General features: G+C 48.9%; 1 protein-coding gene across 1 annotated transcript in view; it reads right to left on the bottom strand.

Moving 5' to 3' along the window:
- Positions 1 to 784: 784 nt before the first annotated feature.
- Positions 785 to 22,390, bottom strand: part of ntrk1 (neurotrophic receptor tyrosine kinase 1) — a 45,697-nt gene continuing 24,091 nt past the window's right edge. Inside the window, exons 9-16 of the mRNA XM_062965113.1 lie at positions 20,512 to 20,579; positions 19,676 to 19,778; positions 15,872 to 16,024; positions 14,633 to 14,763; positions 14,358 to 14,530; positions 9,913 to 10,156; positions 7,239 to 7,397; positions 785 to 2,253 (exon numbers count right to left, since the gene is read on the bottom strand). Of these exons, the coding sequence (XP_062821183.1) occupies positions 2,068 to 2,253; positions 7,239 to 7,397; positions 9,913 to 10,156; positions 14,358 to 14,530; positions 14,633 to 14,763; positions 15,872 to 16,024; positions 19,676 to 19,778; positions 20,512 to 20,579 (1,217 nt within the window). The 3' untranslated portion in view covers positions 785 to 2,067. The remainder of the gene's footprint in view (positions 2,254 to 7,238; positions 7,398 to 9,912; positions 10,157 to 14,357; positions 14,531 to 14,632; positions 14,764 to 15,871; positions 16,025 to 19,675; positions 19,779 to 20,511; positions 20,580 to 22,390) is intronic.

Genomic DNA, 22,390 nt, shown 5'->3' with positions numbered 1-22,390 from the left:
AACTGCATATGGTAAATGTTTTCTCCTATACTTTTTGAGGGCGCAAGCGGCAGAGTTTTGTGGGAAGGAGTTGCCAAGCTTATTCATCGCTATGATCAGTGCCTAGATTTGAATGGAGACTATGTTGAGAAGTGGTATTTGGGTGTGGCTTTCAACTGCATATGGTAAATGTTTTCTCCTATACTTTTTGAGGGCGCAAACGGCAGAGTTTTGTGGGGAAGGAGTTGCCAAGCTCATTCATCGCTATGATAAGTGCCCAGATTTGAATGGCAACTATGTTGAGAAGTGGTATTTGGGTGTGGCTTTCAACTGCATATGGTAAATGTTTTCTCCTATACTTTTTGAGGACGCAAGTGGCAGACTTTGGTGGGGAAGGAGTTGCCAAGCTCATTCATCGCTATGATAAGTGCCTAGATTTGAATGGCGACTACGTGAGATGTGGTATTTGGGTGTGGCTTTCAACTGCATATGGTAAATGTTTTCTCCTATACTTTTTGAGGGCGCAAGCGGCAGAGTTTTGTGGGGAAGGAGTTGCCAAGCTCATTCATCGCTATGATAAGTGCCCAGATTTGAATGGCAACTATGTTGAGAAGTGGTATTTGGGTGTGGCTTTCAACTGCATATGGTCAATGTTTTCTCCTATACTTGGTTCATTTTTAATTCCAAAACGTAATCTACTTTCTGGATAACTCTCGTATGTATCAGGATCGTCTTGTCCTGCAGTTTTCACAAGCAGGCTCAGCTACATATTATTAACCCACTACTGAGCCACCTACCCGGTAGATCTGCCCAATTCCAAGTAAAGTTTTTATTAGGTGACCTTGGCTGTTGCCAAATTTCTCTCTGAGGAAGCCAAGATTAGACTCAGGTTGAATCTTGCCTTGTATATACAGTAGAGTCTCACTTATCCAACACTCGCTTATCCAACGTTCTGGATTATCCAAGGCATTTTTGTAGTCAATGTTTTCAATATATCGTGATATTTTGGTGCGAAATTCGTAAATACAGTAATTACTACGTAGCATTACTGCATACTGAACTACTTTTTCTGTCAAATTGTTGTATAACATGATGTTTTGGTGCTTAATTTGTAAAATCATAACCTAATTTGATGTTTAATAGGCTTCTCCTTAATCTCTCCTTATTATCCAACATATTCGCTTATCCAATGTTCTACCGGCTTGTTTATGTTGGATAAGTGAGACTCTACTGTATTTGTAGTGTTTTTACCCTTGTTCATATGCACCTCGCTAGAGGTCTAATCCGTTTATGAATCTGCTGTGCACTTTTTCTGCTGAGCATATTGGGCTTTTGGACCGTAATAAAGATTGATTGATTGATTTGACCACTGGGCCTCAGGAGGACGAGCCACCTTCTTGTGCCAGCTGGGTTTGGCTCTAGCCTCCTGTTTGGATGTTTTTTGTTACAAGGACCAGTCCTATAGTTTGGCTTTCCAAGGCAAAAGAGCTGCGGCAGAAGTAAAGAGACCTGTGGCTTTGGAGGAGACGAGGCCAGCGACGGCTTTCAACGGCATGGGAAGAAGGAGCGCCGGATTAATTAGAGTTTAATATCAAGAAAACCCACAAGGAGGACTTTGGTTGTGTTTGGGTCACAGCTTTGCCCTCGCAAACATCCTTCACAGACTCTCACGATGAGAAAGACCGTCTAGTTTGACGAAGGCGTTTCCGGATGCCCACCCACCCTCCCTCCCTCTCTGGCAGAAGCGATTAATTAGAATAAAGACCTAAAGCGTATCACAATAAATAATGCTTTCCCAGCCGCCCTCCGTTGCCTTTCGCCATTACAACAAGGCAACACACATGGCATACAAGAACTCTTTCTGCCTGCTCTCCAAACTCCTGCATCTTCTGGAAACAAGAGCCCCGTCTGCTTGTTTCTTTGCAGATACATAGACGAGCGAAGTGGCTCATGTGGCCATTCACTTCCATCATTTCTGGCTGTCATTTGTGGGGAATGGGGGTGGGAATCTTTGGTGAAACTCCAGCTGTAGCGGGAGGGGGGTCCTGGATGGACGGAGCATCTTATACGCCGCCTCCAGTTTGCATCTTAGCTGAGGACAGCTAAATAGACCGGGGGGGCTTTGGCAAGGGCCTGCAGCCGGTGGTGGATGGCCCGCATGTTCTGCCGTTGTTGGGGTTCCCTTTGCCAGCAGCTCTGCATGATGTCGTAGACCTCGGAGGGGCACGTCCGGGGTCTCTCCAGCTCCCGGCCCTGGGTGATGCACTCGATCGCCTGCAGAGAAAGAAGGTGGAGAAGCAATCGGCACACTGACAGGGCCCCAAAAGCCCCTATGCCCTGCCCTGCCCCACTTATGGAAAGAAGAGCTAACTCACTGCAGCGTGGGAGGGAAGTGTGTTGGGTTTTGTGGAATGCTATAATGTGCACCTTGCTTATAATGTGCACCTTGCTCATCCACTCTTGCAACCTCATTGTTTTTAATTCGATGTTTGAATACCGCGTTGTGTTTTTTCGGTTGCTGTGTATATATTATGATTGGTTTTTGTTATTGTTCTTTGATGTTTCATATTTTATTTTATCATTGTTTTGTATCTGATTTTGCTGTAAGCCGCCCCGAGTCCCCTTCGGGGGAGATGGAGGCGGGATATAAATAAACTTATTATTATTATTATTATTATTATTATTATTATTATTATTATTATTATTATTATTATTATTGCAACTCCCATAATCCGTTGCCATTAGGTGTGCTGATGGGAAGTGAACCCTCAAAATTTGTAGGTTAAAATTCCCAAGCAGATTCCTATTATTATTATTATTATTATTATTATTATTATTATTATTATTATTATTATTATTATTCCTATATTATTATTATTATTATATTCCTATTATTATTATTATTATTATTATTATTATTATTATTATTATTATTATTATTATTGCAACTCCCATAATCCATTGCCATTGGATGTGCTGATGGGAAGTGAACCCCCAAAATTTGTAGGTTAAAATTCCCAAGCAGATTCCTATTATTATTATTATTATTATTATTATTATTATTATTATTATTATTATTATTATTATTATATTCCTATTATTATTATTATTGTTATTATTATTATTTGAAACACAACAAGTTGAGTCTACAGCAGACACTCTGCTGGCTGTTGTATTGGATCCCATGTCGGACTCTTCCCAAGTGTCTAGGACTGTGTGATGTATAATAATAATAATAATAATAATTATTATTATTATTATTATTATTATTTTATGACACAGCAAACAAGATAGATATGCTGGATTCCGTATCACAAAATCACAAGTCGAACCCTTCCCAAGTGTCTAGGACTGTGTGATGTATTATTATTATTATTATTATTATTATTATTATTATTATTATTATTATTATTGTAAGGTACAGGTAAAGGTTTTCCCCTGACGTTAAGTCAAGTTGTGACCGACTCTGGGGGTTGGTGCTCATCTCCATTTCTAAGCCCAAGAGCTGGCATTGTCCATAGACACCTCCAAGGTCATGTGGCCACTGGCATGACTGCATGGAGCGCCGTTACCTTCCCGCCAGAGCCGTACCTATTGATCTACTCACACTCTGGGGGTTGGTGCTCATCTCCATTTCTAAGCCCAAGAGCTGGCGTTGTCCATAGACACCTCCAAGGTCATGTGGCCACTGGCATGACTGCATGGAGCGCCGTTACCTTCCCGCCAGAGCCGTACCTATTGATCTACTCACACTCTGGGGGTTGGTGCTCATCTCCATTTCTAAGCCCAAGAGCTGGCATTGTCCATAGACACCTCCAAGGTCATGTGGCCACTGGCATGACTGCATGGAGCGCCGTTACCTTCCCGCCAGAGCCGTACCTATTGATCTACTCACACTCTGGGGGTTGGGGCTCATCTCCATTTCTAAGCCCAAGAGCCGGCGTTGTCCATAGACACCTCCAAGGTCATGTGGCCACTGGCATGACTGCATGGAGCGCCGTTACCTTCCCGCCAGAGCCGCACCTATTGATCTACTCACACTCTGGGGGTTGGTGCTCATCTCCATTTCTAAGCCCAAGAGCTGGCATTGTCCATAGACACCTCCAAGGTCATGTGGCCACTGGCATGACTGCATGGAGCGCCGTTACCTTCCCGCCAGAGCCGTACCTATTGATCTACTCACACTCTGGGGGTTGGTGCTCATCTCCATTTCTAAGCCCAAGAGCTGGCGTTGTCCATAGACACCTCCAAGGTCATGTGGCCACTGGCATGACTGCATGGAGCGCCGTTACCTTCCCGCCAGAGCCGTACCTATTGATCTACTCACACTCTGGGGGTTGGTGCTCATCTCCATTTCTAAGCCCAAGAGCTGGCATTGTCCATAGACACCTCCAAGGTCATGTGGCCACTGGCATGACTGCATGGAGCGCCGTTACCTTCCCGCCAGAGCCGTACCTATTGATCTACTCACACTCTGGGGGTTGGGGCTCATCTCCATTTCTAAGCCCAAGAGCCGGCGTTGTCCATAGACACCTCCAAGGTCATGTGGCCACTGGCATGACTGCATGGAGCGCCGTTACCTTCCCGCCAGAGCCGTACCTATTGATCAACTCACACTCTGGGGGTTGGTGCTCATCTCCATTTCTAAGCCCAAGAGCTGGCGTTGTCCATAGACACCTCCAAGGTCATGTGGCCACTGGCATGACTGCATGGAGCGCCGTTACCTTCCCGCCAGAGCCGTACCTATTGATCTACTCACACTCTGGGGGTTGGTGCTCATCTCCATTTCTAAGCCCAAGAGCTGGCATTGTCCATAGACACCTCCAAGGTCATGTGGCCACTGGCATGACTGCATGGAGCGCCGTTACCTTCCCGCCAGAGCCGTACCTATTGATCTACTCACACTCTGGGGGTTGGTGCTCATCTCCATTTCTAAGCCCAAGAGCTGGCGTTGTCCATAGACACCTCCAAGGTCATGTGGCCACTGGCATGACTGCATGGAGCGCCGTTACCTTCCCGCCAGAGCCGCACCTATTGATCTACTCACACTCTGGGGGTTGGTGCTCATCTCCATTTCTAAGCCCAAGAGCTGGCGTTGTCCATAGACACCTCCAAGGTCATGTGGCCACTGGCATGACTGCATGGAGCGCCGTTACCTTCCCGCCAGAGCCGTACCTATTGATCTACTCACACTCTGGGGGTTGGTGCTCATCTCCATTTCTAAGCCCAAGAGCTGGCATTGTCCATAGACACCTCCAAGGTCATGTGGCCACTGGCATGACTGCATGGAGCGCCGTTACCTTCCCGCCAGAGCCGTACCTATTGATCTACTCACACTCTGGGGGTTGGTGCTCATCTCCATTTCTAAGCCCAAGAGCTGGCGTTGTCCATAGACACCTCCAAGGTCATGTGGCCACTGGCATGACTGCATGGAGCGCCGTTACCTTCCCGCCAGAGCCGTACCTATTGATCTACTCACACTCTGGGGGTTGGTGCTCATCTCCATTTCTAAGCCCAAGAGCTGGCATTGTCCATAGACACCTCCAAGGTCATGTGGCCACTGGCATGACTGCATGGAGCGCCGTTACCTTCCCGCCAGAGCCGTACCTATTGATCTACTCACACTCTGGGGGTTGGTGCTCATCTCCATTTCTAAGCCCAAGAGCTGGCGTTGTCCATAGACACCTCCAAGGTCATGTGGCCACTGGCATGACTGCATGGAGCGCCGTTACCTTCCCGCCAGAGCCGCACCTATTGATCTACTCACACTCTGGGGGTTGGTGCTCATCTCCATTTCTAAGCCCAAGAGCTGGCGTTGTCCATAGACACCTCCAAGGTCATGTGGCCACTGGCATGACTGCATGGAGCGCCGTTACCTTCCCGCCAGAGCCGTACCTATTGATCTACTCACACTCTGGGGGTTGGTGCTCATCTCCATTTCTAAGCCCAAGAGCTGGCATTGTCCATAGACACCTCCAAGGTCATGTGGCCACTGGCATGACTGCATGGAGCGCCGTTACCTTCCCGCCAGAGCCGTACCTATTGATCTACTCACACTCTGGGGGTTGGTGCTCATCTCCATTTCTAAGCCCAAGAGCTGGCGTTGTCCATAGACACCTCCAAGGTCATGTGGCCACTGGCATGACTGCATGGAGCGCCGTTACCTTCCCGCCAGAGCCGTACCTATTGATCTACTCACACTCTGGGGGTTGGTGCTCATCTCCATTTCTAAGCCCAAGAGCTGGCATTGTCCATAGACACCTCCAAGGTCATGTGGCCACTGGCATGACTGCATGGAGCGCCGTTACCTTCCCGCCAGAGCCGTACCTATTGATCTACTCACACTCTGGGGGTTGGTGCTCATCTCCATTTCTAAGCCCAAGAGCTGGCGTTGTCCATAGACACCTCCAAGGTCATGTGGCCACTGGCATGACTGCATGGAGCGCCGTTACCTTCCCGCCAGAGCCGTACCTATTGATCTACTCACACTCTGGGGGTTGGTGCTCATCTCCATTTCTAAGCCCAAGAGCTGGCATTGTCCATAGACACCTCTAAGGTCATGTGGCCACTGGCATGACTGCATGGAGCGCCGTTACCTTCCCACCAGAGCCGTACCTATTGATCTACTCACACTCTGGGGGTTGGTGCTCATCTCCATTTCTAAGCCCAAGAGCTGGCATTGTCCATAGACACCTCCAAGGTCATGTGGCCACTGGCATGACTGCATGGAGCGCCGTTACCTTCCCACCAGAGCCGTACCTATTGATCTACTCACACTCTGGGGGTTGGTGCTCATCTCCATTTCTAAGCCCAAGAGCTGGCATTGTCCATAGACACCTCTAAGGTCATGTGGCCACTGGCATGACTGCATGGAGCGCCGTTACCTTCCCACCAGAGCCGTACCTATTGATCTACTCACACTCTGGGGGTTGGTGCTCATCTCCATTTCTAAGCCCAAGAACTGGCATTGTCCATAGACACCTCCAAGGTCATGTGGCCACTGGCAGGACTGCATGGAGCGCCGTTACCTTCCTGCCGGAGCGGTACCTATTGATCTACTCACATTGGCATGTTTTCAAACTGCTAGGTTGGCAGAAGCTGGGGCTAACAGCAGGTGCTCACTCCGCTCCCGGTATTTGAACCTGGGACCTTTTGGTCCGCAAGTTCAGCAGCTCAGCACTTTAACACACTGAGCCACCAGGGGCCATAGTCTACATAGGGACCCCCAAATGCAGTGCCCACCAACCCCTTGCTGTTACCTCCGTGTTGGAGAGCTGGTACCACGGCTGCTTCCCATAGGTGAAGATTTCCCAAAGAACAACCCCGAAGCTCCAGATGTCGCTCTCTGTGGTGAACTTCCGGTACAGGATGCTCTCCGGAGGCATCCATCGGATGGGCAACATGGTCCGGCCTCCGACCTGTGTGTTTGTTTGGAACAGAAGTCAGAAGGCGGAGAGAGGAGAGGTAAACATGATGGTTTGGACGCTGAAAGGCCTTTGGCACCGGACAAAGCAGAGGTTGGTGTCCTTTGGCTCTTGCCTCCATGTCTCTCCTCCAAGATTTGTCTATTGAAGGCTCCAGGGACTAGAAGGCCCGGGCTGTGGCGCAGGCTGGTGAGCAGCCAGCTGCAACAAATCACTCTGACCAAGAGGTCATGAGTTCGAGGCCAGCTGGGAGCCTGCGTTTGTCTCTGTCTTTGTTCTATGTTAAGGCATTGAATGTTTGTCTTATATGTGTAACTAGCTGTGCCCGGCCATGCGTTGCTGTGGCGAAGTATGGTGGTATGGGAAATAAAAGTATTGAGGAATTGGTGGTAGTTAAGGTAAAAGGTAAAGGTTTTACCTTACATTAAGTCCATTATAAATGGGTTATATAGCTGTGTGGAAGGGCCTTGAGTCTACACTGCCATGTAATCCAGTTAAAATCAGATAATCTGTATTTTATGGGCAGTGTGGAAGAGGCCTAAGTGAGGCCTAACTCTGTCTGTCCCCTGGGCTGAGTGGGTTGCTAGGAGACCAAGTGGGCAGAGCTTAGCCTTCTAACTGGCAGCAATAGGATAAAAACAATTATTCCTCTCCCTCTAATTAGGACTTTATTTTTCTTTTCTTTTTGTTGTATGAACGTAGAGGCATGGATGCGGGGTTGTGCTGTCAATTTTCGAGGTTGGGGGGCCTTTAGTTTTGTTGTTTTGTCCTAGGCCGAAATGTCATTACCCTTTTATATATATAGATGCGATCCACCCTGAGTCCCTTTCGGGGTGAGAAATACTGTAAATAAATAAATAAATAAATATACAAGGGGCAGGCAACAAGAGAATGCCCCCCCCCCCACCTCTCTCTTCTGGCAAGGAGAACCTTGGAAAAGAAAGTGAGCCATGCATCTTGGAGTAGGTGCCAGCACGTGGAGGAGGCCAAGAAAAGGACACACAAGAGCGTTCCTGGAAGAGCACTCAAGCCAAAGACAGGAAAACAGTGCTGGGAGAACTGGGCACAGACTCCGCTGCCACCCCCCCTCCAGTTGTCCCATTGGGAACCTGGGAACTTTCCAGTCACCTCCCTTTCCCCCTCCCCTTGTTTACTCCATCTGCCCGCTTTCAACGAACCCTTCCATGGCTGCCCCCCAGCCAGCACTCCCGTGTTTTCCACTGACTAAGTGCTTACAGGATTTTCCACCCAGGGCTCCATTAAATATGTATAGAGGGGTTCAAGGCAGGAGCTAAAAGGGAAAAAAGGGTCAGAGAGGGCAATCCCCATGGAACCCTTGAGGAGGGGTGGGAAAGAGAGAGAGAGAGCAGGGACCATGGTGCACCCCAATGAAAGACTCCTTGTGAGCACGGATTCAGGCTCGCCACTCCGCCAGGAAACAGAGAATAGCCAAAGCAGAACGGCAGGCTGGGCCCAGAGGCAATGCCAAGGCTGGAGTGGCCAAGGAGACAACCCTGGGACCAAGGACAGCGGTCAATCCAACGTCCATCCAAGCTGGTGGAGATGGCGTTGGGAATGGAAGAGCCGTTAAGCTCTAATCACCCTCTTTATGAGGTAAATGCCCATTAAAATAGCAGAGTAAAGAATTGCAGCAGCGTGAGACTTACACGGTGTGAGTTTTGGAAGGCCTCTGTGTATTCAGGAAGGCAAAGGGGATTCAAAGTTAGCTTTAAGGATTTTTTTTTTTTCGTGTCAGGAGCAACCTGAGTTGCTTCTGGTGTGAGAGAATTGGCCGTCTGCAAGGACGTTGCCCAGGGGACGCCCGGATGTTTTGATGTTTTAACCATCCTTGTGGGAGGCTTCTCTCATGTCCCCGCATGGAGCTGGAGCTGATAGAGGGAGCTCATCCGCGCTCTCCCCGGATGGGATTCGAACCTGACAGCCTTCAGGTCAGCAACCCAACCTTCAAGTCACAAGGCTTTAATCCACTAGGCCACGGAGGCTCCAGCTTTAAGGATTAAAAGTATTTATTGAGGTAAAAAGAAACCCATTGAAGGATAGAAAAGGTTAGGAACTAACTGGCTAATCTATCCTGTTCTAATACACATAGAGGGATTAAAATAACAAAGCTCTGTAGATAACTACATCTTGACTAATAGAGGACAGAGGTGCGTCCTCTCTGGAACAAAGCAGGAAGCTGGAATGGCGACCAAGCCTCATGGGTCGCTTCTTCTCTAGGGTCAGAAACATTCCAAAGGACCAAATTGGGGAAGTTACATCAGAGCCCTAGGAGAGATTACATTTCTAGGAACATCAAAGGGTGGGCTGACCTAAATAGGACGGGAAGCAGGAAACAATGGTGAATCCTATCTAGGCATGTTTTGGAAACAGGGAAAGGATTCCCTCAATCTAACTCTATCATCTATCTGACTACATTTAGACTTGAGTAGTCCAGGATGAATCCTAACAGATGGCCTAGGATGGAAAGTCATCTCCCTCCCCAACTCACCCGGTAATAGTCAGTGCTGTAGATGTCCCGGGACATGCCAAAGTCTCCAATCTTCACCACCATGTTGTGTCCCACCAGGCAGTTCCGGGTGGCCAAGTCCCGGTGGACGAAATGCAGGGAGGCGAGGTAGACCATCCCAGAGGCAATCTGGGTGGCGATCTGCAGCATCTGGCTGAGGGTCAGCTGCCCAAAGGACTGGCTGTTGACCCCGTTGTCCAGGATCTTTGCGTCTGGACCGTGGGACCTGCAAGGAGTTGAGGAGGGACGTTGGTTTGCAGGAGAACCAGCCGAGGAAGCCAAAAGCAGAAAGTTTATTTATTTATTATTTATTTATTTGCAACATTTATATCCCGCCCTTCCCACCCCGAAGGGGACTCAGGGCGGTTTACAAGTATATATACATACAATGTATTATATTATACAACTATATTGCAATATTATTAGTAATATTGCATGTAATATAAATATACAATTATAATAGTGAATTATAATTATTATTATACTTCCCAAGTGTCTAGAACACTTCCCAAGTGTCTAGGACTGTGTGATGTATTTTCAGATGATGCTGCAGATCCCAGCAGGGTGGCCTTTTGCAGTTGGCAGATTGTAATTTTGTCAATTTCTATTGTTTCTAAATGCCAGCTGAGATCTTTTGGCACGGCACCCAGTGTGCCCATTACCATCGGGACCACCTGCACTGGTTTCTGCCAGAGTCTTTGAAGTTCAATCTTGAGGTCCTGAGAGCGGCTGAGTTTTTCCTGTTATTATTATTATTATTATTATTATTATTATTATTATTATTATTATTATTATTATGACACAGCAAACAAGATAGATATGCTGGATTTCATATCACAAAATCACAAGTCGAACACTTCCCAAGTGTCTAGGACTGTGTGATGTATTATTATTATCAACACAACGACGTTGTATGGCACAGCAAACAAGACAGACATGCTGGATTTCGTTTCGCAAGACCACAAGTCGAACACTTCCCAAGTGTCTAGGACTGTGTGATGTATTTTCTGATGATGTGTGTAGATCCCAGTAGGGTGGCCTTTTGCAGTTGGCAGATGGTGATTTTGTCAATGTCTATTGTTTCCAAATGCCGGCTGAGATCTTATTATTATTATTATTATTATTATTATTATTATTATTATTATTATTATTATTACAATTGTATGACACGGCAACACTGGTTTCTGCCAGAGTCTGTGCCACCAGGGCCCCCTAATTTCTGCTATAACTGCCTTTAAAACATTATAATAGATGGTGTGTGCTTTATCAGAACTTGCTTTTCAACTCTGTCCTGCACAATTGTGGACCTTGGTCTCAACCGTAGCCGGCCAAATGCCCCCCACTCAGGAGCGCAATGCCACCCCTAGGTTTGCATGCAAAGGCAGATGGACCTAGCAATGGACTTGGTGACCGCGGGCACGGCCCCCTCCCCGCCAGGGTGGCCTGGCATGAGACAAAGCACAGCTGACAGTGTTGGATGAAGCGGCTGCGGTGCAGAGCCCAGGTCTCCGGTAAAGCCCTGCCATTAATGCCAAGTCTCATAACCATAATCATCAAAGCGCCGCGCTCCTGCCCTCATCCCGGGAAGGCTAAGCGGGGCCCGTTGGCAGCTCCTGTCTATCGGCAATACCTGGGGGGCCAATCGAAAGAGCCTCTGCTTATTCCAGCTGATGGCCAATCTCCCTCAATTTGAGCCTCTCAGACAGCTAATCTAATCAATATTGCAAGGGAAGATTGCATTAGCAGGGGTGGGGTGGGGGTTGGCGGGCAAAGCTGCTCCAGTAATGGAGAAGGGAGGAGGCACTTGCAACGGGAGGGGGCACCGGCGGGAGGAGGGCCAGGCTGGGACAATTCAGCCCAGCAACAGCCGTGGCAGAGGGTGCCAAGGGAGGGAGAAGACCTCGTCTTTGGAGATGGCCAGGTTAGATTAGACATGGAATCTATCTGTGGTCAGGAGAACAAGATCATCTAAATCAGGGGTCCCCAAACTAAGGCCCGGGGGCCGGATGCAGCCCATCAAAGGCATTTATCTGGCCCACACAGCACAAGGGCAGAAGGGGTTGGGCTAAATGGCCCAAGGGGTCTCTTCTTCTCTTACAACCATTATTATTATTATTATTATTATTATTATTATTATTATTATTATTATTATTATTAATATTGAGGCTGGGTGGCCATCTGTCAGGGATAGTTTGTTTGTGCTTTTGGTGCACAAAGGCAGAAGGAGTTGGACTCAATGGCCCAAGGGGTCTCTTCCAACTCTCTTTATTATTATTATTATTATTATTATTATTATTATTATTATTATTATTATTATTATTATTAAAATTGAGGCTGGGTGGCCATCTGTCAGGGATAGTTTGTTTGTGCTTTTGGTGCACAAAGGCAGAAGGAGTTGGACTCAATGGCCCAAGGGGTCTCTTCCAACCTTCTTTATTATTATTATTATTATTATTATTATTATTATTATTATTATTATTATTAAAATTGAGGCTGGTTGGCCATCTGTCAGGGGTGCTTTGCTTGTGCTTTTGGTGCACAAAGGCAGAAGGGGGTTGGACTCAATGGCCCGTCTCTTCCAACCCTCATTATTATTATTATTATTATTATTATTATTATTATTATTATTATTATTATTAACATTGAGGCTAGGAGGCCATCTGTCAGGGTTGCTTTGCTTGTGCTTTGGGTGCACAAAGGCAGAAGGGGGCTGGACTCAGTGGCCCAAGGGCTCTCTTCCAACCCTTGTTGTTGTTGTTGTTGTTGTTGTTGTTGTTGTTGTTGTTGTTAATATTATCATCATCATCCTCAAGGCTGTATTTGTTCCTTTTTTTTTTTACTTCAAAATGAGGCATGTGCAGAGTGCATAGGAATTTGTTCATAGTTTGTTTGTTTTTTAACTCTAGTCCGGCCCTCCAACGGTCTGAGGGACCGTGGACTGGCCCCCTGTTTAAAAAGTTTGGGGACCCCTGATCTTAATCCTTCCCCTCCCACCTGTGGGACTCTTCCCTCTTGAGCAGTGGTTCTCAACCTGGGGTCCCCAGATGTTCTTGGCCTTCAACTCCCAGAAATCCCAACAGCTGGTGTAAGACAATGACCTTCAAAGGGTCCTGGCTCAGGAGGGAAATCAGGCAGAAAACCCAGTCTCGTGAGAGATGCAAAAAGCAAAGATTATTTTCACCACAGCTGTGAGAAGGCAAACAGCTGTACACACCCATGCAAATAGCCGCCACAAAAGCATGTCGCCACAAACAAAGAATATATATCTTGGCTTAGCTAAACGTGACCAATGGCTGATGGTCTTCCCCACCTTCCACACCTACTTTGGCACAAGTGATGTCAGTGACCTAACCTCAAACAAAGAATATATATCTTGGCTTAGCTAAACTTGACCAATGGCTGATGGTCTTCCCCACCTTCCACACCTATTTTGGCACAAGTGATGTCTGTGACCTAACCGCAAACAAAGAATATATATCTTGGCTTAGCTAAACTTGACCAATTCCTGATGGTCTTCCCCACCTTCCACACTATTTTGGCACAAGTAATGTCAGTGACCTAACCGCAAACAAAGAATATATATCTTGGCTTAGCTAAACTTGACCAATTGCTGATGGTCTTCCCCACCTTCCACACCTATTTTGGCGCAAGTGATGTCAGTGGCCTAACCGCAAACAAAGAATATATATCTTGGCTTAGCTAAACGTGACCAATGGCTGATGGTCTTCCCCACCTTCCACACCTACTTTGGCACAAGTGATGTCAGTGACCTAACCTCAAACAAAGAATATATATCTTGGCTTAGCTAAACTTGACCAATGGCTGATGGTCTTCCCCACCTTCCACACCTATTTTGGCACAAGTGATGTCAGTGACCTAACCGCAAACAAAGAATATAAATCTTGGCTTAGCTAAACTTGACCAATTCCTGATGGTCTTCCCCACCTTCCACACCTATTTTGGCACAAGTGATGTTAGTGACCTAACTTGTTTACTATGATTGACACTGGCCCAAGATTTCATGCAGTTCCAGGAATAATATGGACTTGGTTGTCTCTTTATCTCTGATATTTACTCCTTGAACATTATACCCTTTGAGGAAACAATCAGGGCCAGCTAACACCTTCCAACAAAGGATTCCCTCAGGCAGGAAGCAGCCAGGTTTTGAATCTGCAAGGCCATTAAATGCTAATCAAGCTGACCAAGGGCAACATTTACACTGGCCTCAAACAGACAAGAGTCTGGACTTCCCAAAGATATATAAACCCCACTTGCCTAGTTTCCAACAGACCTCACAACCTCTGAGGATGCCTGCCATAGATGTGGAGAGGATGCTTCTGTAACATGGCCATACAGCCCAGAAAACTCACAGCAACCCAATGCTATCTGTTGTCTGGATGGACACGGAAAAGCTGTCTTCTCCTTACCGGAGGAAGCGGTTGAGGTCTCCATGTTTCATGTACTCGAAGAGCATGACCAAGGGCTCCCCGTCGGTGCAGACACCGTAGAAACGGACAATGTGCTCGTGTTGCAGCACCGTCAGCAGCTCCGCCTCGCGCTGGAAGTCCAACCGGGCGCTTTCTGTTGCTTCTTTCAAGGTCTGGGGGAGAACGGAGGCCGCATGGGTTGCAATCCCTCTCTTTCATGCACTGAAGGGTGGAAGACCCACCCAAACACCCCACCACAACCATCCCTGGCTCACCTTGACGGCCACCAGCATCTTCTCTTCAGTGGGGCTGAGGTTGTAGCACTCGGCCAGGAAGACTTTGCCGAAAGCCCCCTCGCCCAGCTCCCACTTCAGGATGATGTCCCGGCGCTTGATGTGATGGACACCTGCGGAGAAGAAGGCGAGTCCTGGCCAAAATCCCCCTTGGGCTTGCGCTAGTGCTGCTCCTGCCTTCCAAAAGCAAGGCTTTGAGGAAGAGGGAGTCTTGCTCCATCCTCCCACGGCATCTTCAGCCGTATCGGACAAAAGCAACCTCACCCCAGTGAGCCACAGACCCACCAAACGAGTTGGCTTCCCCAGACCTTCCATTTGTTGCATTTGTGCTCTTTAGCATTTGCCTCTGTTTCGCTTCCATGTGTTTTGCTGCTTGAGTAGTTTTACAATTAAATTGTTATTGCATTGGTCTCGTTGGGCGGCCAGGACTGGGATGGGCGGAGTTACGAGCTCTGAGTCAGGGCTGAGCTTCTATCCCTGTCCTGCGGCGCCTGCCAGGACACAGGGGGCGGGGCTAGAGGAGGGGGCGGGGCCTCTTCACAAGTGCCTGACGGGCCTGAACATCTATACCCCGCCCCCGTGTTCTAACAAGCACCTCAGGGGAGGTCTACAGAGGCTCAGCCCTGTCTCGCGCTCTTGGGAAGAGGCCCCGCCCCCACCCCTAGCCCCGCCCTTTAGTCCTAAAAGGCCTCCCGGGAGAAATATAGAGGCTCAGCCCTGTCTCGGGCTCTTGGAAGGAGACCCCGCCCCCTTCCCTAGCTCCGCCCTCTGTGTTCCAACAAGCGCCTCAGGAGAGGTATAGATCCTCAGCCCTGTCTCAGGCTCTTGGGAAGAAGCCACACCCACTCCTCTAGCTCCACCCCTTGTGTCCTAACAGGCGCCTCAGGGGCTCAGCCCTGTCTCCGGCACTTGGAAGAGGGCCCGCCCATCCCCTGGCCCCGCCCCCGTCTCCTAATAGGTGCCATCACCGCTCCGCTGGATCACTGCAGCGCCCATGAGGTGGTTAGACTCCAGAGAGCGGGGTGAGCTCTCATCTGCCAGCTCCAGCTTCCCGTGTGGGGATATATGAGAAGCCTCCCACTGCATGGTAAAACATCCAGGCGTCCCCTGGGCAACGTCCTTGCAAACGGCCAATTCTCTCACACCAGAAGAGACTTGCAGTTTCTCAAGGGGAAGTAGGGGAGGCAGAGGCACTATAGAGAAGGTGGGCGAGGCACTCACTGGTGTTGCAGAAATACTGAGGGTTCTCAATGAAGTTGGTCTTCAGGGTCTCCAGCTTGCTCTCGGCAGATGGGAGGGGGCTGCTGCTGCCTCCACTGCCGATGTTCATGAACTGCAGCGACATTTCCTCCTCTTGCGCCAAGGCCACCGACCCTGTGGGGCGGAGCACAAGTGCAGTGAGAGCCACTCCAGGGGCGGAGCACAAGTGCAGTGAGAGCCAGATCAAACTAATGTATTATAATTTCCTCCTTTCTAGTTTCTGATTGGGAATAGAGACAAGAAATGTGTTGTCGAAGGCTTTCATGGCCGGAATCACTGGGTTGCTGTGAGTTTTCCGGGCTGTCTGGCCATGTTCCAGAAGCATTCTCTCCTGACATGTTGCTCACGGGAGCAAATTCCGACCATGAAAGGCTCCAGTAACACATTTTCTCCATTGGTTCTTTCTTCCCTATGCAAACTGCATCTAGAGCCTGGAGGGGCTTCAACCCTCTCTGACCCACTCTTTCCCTGGACGGACCCCCGAATGGTGAATGAAGCTGGTCCTTCTCTGTGCCCACGGCTTGCAAACAGCCATCCACTTTCTGGATTGGCTTGCAGGGGGATGGGGCTCTTTTTCTTCTGCCGGCTTCCTTTCCTCCCCCCACTCCCCCAGTTTGGAGCCATTATCAACCTCACCCCAGAGCTCCCCCTGCGCCAGGCAACTTGGCTTGACGTTGATGAAGATGCATAGGGGGAGGCTTGCTGGTGATGGACCCTTTCAGGTAATTACTGGAGGCTTAAACGCTCTCCTTACGGCTCCCTTGCCAATGCTAGAGCTGGGGGTGGGCTGGATAGAAATCCTCCACTCTGTGCCTTGGATATTAGAACGAGGGGGGGGGGCAGACCCTGAGAAGCCAAATGGAGGCAAGAAGCCAGGAGGCCACTTAGCCCAGCCTTGGCAACAGCAGGAGGAAGGGAAGCAGGCACATGGGCAAGGAGTGCCTTGCCCGCCCGCCCTAAGAAGAAAGATCCAGCAAGAGGTCTGGGTCGACCCTGGCATCGGGGTCTCTTTCTTGGGTTCGTCTTGATTTGATCTTTGCAAGGCTCACTGCAAACCAGAGCTGGCCCTAGGTAATTTTCAATTGTAGGCGAACAGAATTTTGGCGCCCTCCCCACCCAACCAATCACTGAAAAATAAAAATGTTGGATAATAAGGAGGGATTAAGGAAAAGCCTATTAAACATCAAATTACATTAAGATTTTACAAATTAAGCACCAAAACATCATGTTTTACAACAAATCAACAGAAAATGCAGTTCAATACCTTGCGGAGGCAGGCTGCAGGAGACAGGAGTTGTAATAATAATAATAATAATAATAATAATAATAATAATAATAATAATAATAACTTTATTTTTATATCCCGCCCCATCTCCCCAATGGGGACTCGATGGCGCCCCCAACAAGATGGAGCCACAGGCAACTGCCTAGTTGGCCTGGCGGCTGAACTGCCTCTGCTGCAAACCAATGGAAGGGAAGAAGCTATGCCTCTTTCTTGGTTTCAAAAGGGAATGTGAAGATCTTTTCAGCAGGGCTGGAGTTTCCGAGGTGGCCAAGCTGCTCCCCAAAAGGGTGTGTGACCCTCATCATCCCCCAGGGCTTCATTCCCATCAGCTGCCCCTCACCTCCTCATTCTGGGACCACCACAGTGTTGAGGCACAGGGACCAAATATTTCTAGTCTCTGGGTTGCTGTGAGTTTCCCAATGGAGAAAGCTCGGAGGGGGTGTATGTTTTCCAGGCTCAGACAAACACCCTTTGCCTTGATGGGACTTTTTTGCCTCTTCTCCCCATCATGATGGGTTTGTCAGCGGGAAAAGGAATCAGAGCTGAGCTTTCCAAGTAACCCAATGTGGCAGCAGAGCCGGCCCTAGGTAATTTCCAAGTGTAAAGTAAAGGTAAAGGTTTCCCCTGATGTTAAGTTGAGTCATGTCTGACTCTGGAGGTTGGTGCTCATCTCCATTTCTAAGCCGAAGAGCCGGCGTTGTCCATAGACACCTCCAAGGTCATGACTGTATGGAGCGCCGTTACCTTCCCGCCAGAGCGGTACCTATTGATCTACTCACATTTGCATGTTTTCGAACTGCTAGGTTGGCAGGAGCTGGAGCTAACAGAGGGTGCTCACGCCGCTCCCAGGGTTTGAACCTGGGACCTTTTGGTCTCCAGCTCAGTGCTTTAATGCACTTCGCCACCGGGGCTCCAAGTGTAAGCAAGCAATATTTCTGCCCCCAAACCAGTCACTTGCCGCTTCTCTCCTCGTCCAGCCCCCGGCCTTCTTCCTCGCTCGAAGTGGCGTTTCTCTCCTCCCCAAAGCGCCAGGCTGCTTGCTTGCAAGAAGGAAAGGGGCCGGTGCTTTGGGGACGACAAAAGAAGCATTTCCCTCCCTCTTTTTGCAGCTAGAGTCTGGGCACCTGAATGGGCCTCAACTGCGTCCCCCAGACGATGGCACCTTCGGCAGCCGCCTACTTCGCCTAACGGTTGAACCGCCCCTGTGTGGCAGTCATGGGATGGGAGGAATAAAAAGGGAATCTGTGTGGGCCTGGGACACTATGGGGTGGAGGATCTCAGCTACAGAGACTCGCACTCCGGTTGCCACAAGTGGCTGCTCCCTCCCTTGCCCCCCTCCCCCCCAACAACAACAACAAGCCCTGAGTCTTTCAGGCCCCTTGGGGGTGATCCAGGCAGATCAAAGCCATTTACAGCCTGAATCAATTCCAGCAGTGAATTAGCAGCTGATGCCTGGCTGAAGGGGGAGGGAGGGGGGACGCTAATGAAATGTAGGGGGGGGGGAGAGGAGGAGGCAGCATGTGGAAGGAGTCAGGCAAAGAAGAGTGCGGAGGGTGCTTTATATCTCACCTGGTGCCCCCCAAGAGCTTGTCCGGTTGTCCCTGGAAATTTATTTATTATTTATTATTGACTACATTTATATCCCGCTCTTCTCACCCCGGAGGGGACTCAGAGCGGCTTACAAATCAAATGAACATACAATATATTATTAGCATAGCACAATAGAAGCATTAAATTACTATATTGTACTATATCATTATATGGTCATATTATTAGTAATATTTATTTATTTATTGACTACATTTATATCCCGCTCTTCTCACCCCGGAGGGGACTCAGAGCGGCTTACAAATCAAATGAACATACAATATATTATTAGCCTAGCACAATATAAGCATTAAATTACTATATTGTACTATATCATTATATGGTCATATTATTAGTAATATTTATTTATTTATTGACTACATTTATATCCCGCTCTTCTCACCCCGGAGGGGACTCAGAGCGGCTTACAAATCAAATGAACATACAATATATTATTAGCCTAGCACAATATAAGCATTAAATTACTATATTGTACTATATCATTATATGGTAATATTATTAGTAATATTTATTTATTTATTGACTACATTTATATCCCGCTCTTCTCACCCTGGAGGGGACTCAGAGCAGCTTACAAATCAAATGTACATACAATATATTATTAGCATAGCTGATGGCACTCCGCTCATCACTTCTTTCCAGGATGAAGAGGAATCCTTGGGGAGAATCTCCCATTGGATTTGTTCACTATGACTGGGACAGGTGTGCTCCAGGGATGATGCAAAGCCCCTCCGCACAATGGTTGGGCCCCTATTCCCGCCTCCCCATCCTAAAAGAGGAGAAGGGGATCCTGGTGACATGAAGGGGGTGCAGTGGGGGGGGGGATGCTGAGCATGGGGGAGGGGCCCCAAAACAAGGAGGCGGGGGCTTACGGCTGATTCCGAACTTGGAGCTCTGGCCGCACTTGTTGAGGATGATGAGCATGACGGAGAGGAAGAGGCAGGCGCAGACCGCCAGGACCACCGCCACCGATATCTGTTAGGGAGGGGTGGGGAAAGAATGCTTAGGATGAGGCAGACTCCTACTCCCCCCACCCCAAGGTCACTCTCCAGTAAAGGTCAAGGTTTCCCCAGCCTAATCATGTCTGACTCTGGGGGTTGGTGCTCATCTCCATTTCTAAGCCAAAGAGCCGGCGTTGTCCATAGACACCTCCAAGGTCATGTGGCCACTGGAAGGACTGCATGGAGCGCCATTACCGTCGTGCAAGAACAGTACTTATTGATCTACTCACATTTTTTATGTTTTCGAACTGCTAGGTTGGCAGAAGCTGGGGCTAACAACAGGAGCTCACCCCGTCCTGCAGATTCGAATCGCCAACCTTCTGGTCAGCAAGTTCTGCAGCTTAGCAGTTTAATCCGCTGCACCACCATGGTAGAATATGTAGACTTGTATAATCCATATACAGTAGAGTCTCACTTATCCAAGCCAAACAGGCCGGCAGAAGCTTGGATAAGCGAATATCTTGGGTAATAAGGAGTACAGTAATTTGGTCAGCAAGTTCGGCAGCTCAGCAGTTTAACCTGCTGTGCCACCGAGGGCTCCTAGGGTCACTCTGCACATGCTCAAAAAGCACTCTTTTCTATTCCTTCTTCCTGTTGTCACTCTCTGGGATTTTCTGACTGAGGAACGGTCAGGCCCTCTCTGGTCACCCTTCTACCCCCCCCCCCCCCCATCCCCCCAATTCACCCTTTATCAAGGGGTCTCTCACCCCGATTGGCGGCTCCTGCAGAGTCTCCACCGGGCTTCGTTCTGTGCTGTTCCTATCGTCGCCGCTGCCTGGGTGCGAGAAAGCAGAGAGGCTCTCTCAGGGGTCACCTTTTACCAAATAAGGCCAGATTCCAGGCGAGAAAGGGGGTTTCCTTGATCCCACCCCATTGCAGGACACTGTGGGAGGGCAGGGTATGTTTTCTCACAATTTGAAAGACCCAGAGAAAAACCCACCCAGGAATCAGTCGGAGTGCCCGTTGGTGAACGCCTCTCCTCATATAAAGACTTACGTATTTATTTACTTATTTACGGTATTTCTATTCCGCCCTTCTCACCCTAAAGAGGACTCAGGGCAGATTACAATGCACACAACTAGGTATAGAATAAAAGTGCCTGTTTGTATGTGTGTATGTGGCAGCTTTCTGATTGGCTGCCACTTCCACAGGCCACTGTGAGCGCCAGGAATGACGGACATGTCCCAAACTTGGCACACTTAACCCCCACGATGCACTTTATGGCCTGGTGCCGTTTGGGGGAGGAGGATGGACCATGGATGATGGGATTTTCAATACTTTGAAGTGCTTCGACTCCCACAGACCACTGCGACGCCCACCAGTGACGGATATGTACCAAACTTGGCACATTTAACCCCCATGACGCACTTTATGGCCTGGTGCTGTTTGGGGGAGGAGGATGGACCATGGATGATGGGATTTGCAGTACTTTGAAGTGCTTCGACTCCCACAGACCACTGCGACGCCCACCAGTGACGGATATGTACCAAACTCGGCACACTTAACCCCCATGATGCACTTTATGGCCTGGTGCCGTTTGGGGGAGGAGGATGGACCATGGATGATGGGATTTTCAATACTTTGAAGTGCTTCGACTCCCACAGACCACTGCGACGCCCACCAGTGACGGATATGTACCAAACTCGGCACACTTAACCCCCATGATGCACTTTATGGCCTGGTGCCGTTTGGGGGAGGAGGATGGACCATGGATGATGGGATTTTCAATACTTTGAAGTGCTTCGACTCCCACAGACCACTGCGACGCCCACCAGTGACGGATATGTACCAAACTTGGCACATTTAACCCCCATGACGCACTTTATGGCCTGGTGCTGTTTGGGGGAGGAGGATGGACCATGGATGATGGGATTTTCAGTACTTTGAAGTGCTTCGACTCCCACAGACCACTGCGACGCCCACCAGTGACGGATATGTACCAAACTCGGCACACTTAACCCCCATGATGCACTTTATGGCCTGGTGCCGTTTGGGGGAGGATGGACCATGGATGATGGGATTTGCAGTACTTTGAAATGCTTCAACTCCCACAGACCACTGCAATGCCCACCAGTGACGGATATGGACCAAACTTGGCACACTTAACCCCCATGATGCACTTTATGGCCTGGTGCCGTTTGGGGGAGGAGGATGGACCATGGATGATGGGATTTTCAATACTTTGAAGTGCTTCGACTCCCACAGACCACTGCGACGCCCACCAGTGACGGATATGGACCAAACTTGGCACACTTAACCCCCATGATGCACTTTATGGCCTGGTGCCGTTTGGGGGAGAATGGACCATGGATGATGGGATTTGCAGTACTTTGAAATGCTTCAACTCCCACAGACCACTGCAATGCCCACCAGTGACGGATATGGACCAAACTTGGCACACTTAACCCCCATGATGCACTTTATGGCCTGGTGCCGTTTGGGGGAGGAGGATGGACCATGGATGATGGGATTTGCAGTACTTTGAAGTGCTTCAACTCCCACAGACCACTGCGATGCCCACCAGTGACGGATATGGACCAAACTTGGCACACTTAACCCCCATGATGCACTTTATGGCCTGGTGCC

The sequence above is a fragment of the Anolis carolinensis genome, unplaced genomic scaffold (genome assembly GCF_035594765.1).
Source record: "Anolis carolinensis isolate JA03-04 unplaced genomic scaffold, rAnoCar3.1.pri scaffold_14, whole genome shotgun sequence".
NCBI classification, from domain to species: domain Eukaryota; kingdom Metazoa; phylum Chordata; class Lepidosauria; order Squamata; family Dactyloidae; genus Anolis; species Anolis carolinensis.
This window is presented reverse-complemented; position numbering and strand designations above follow the sequence as displayed.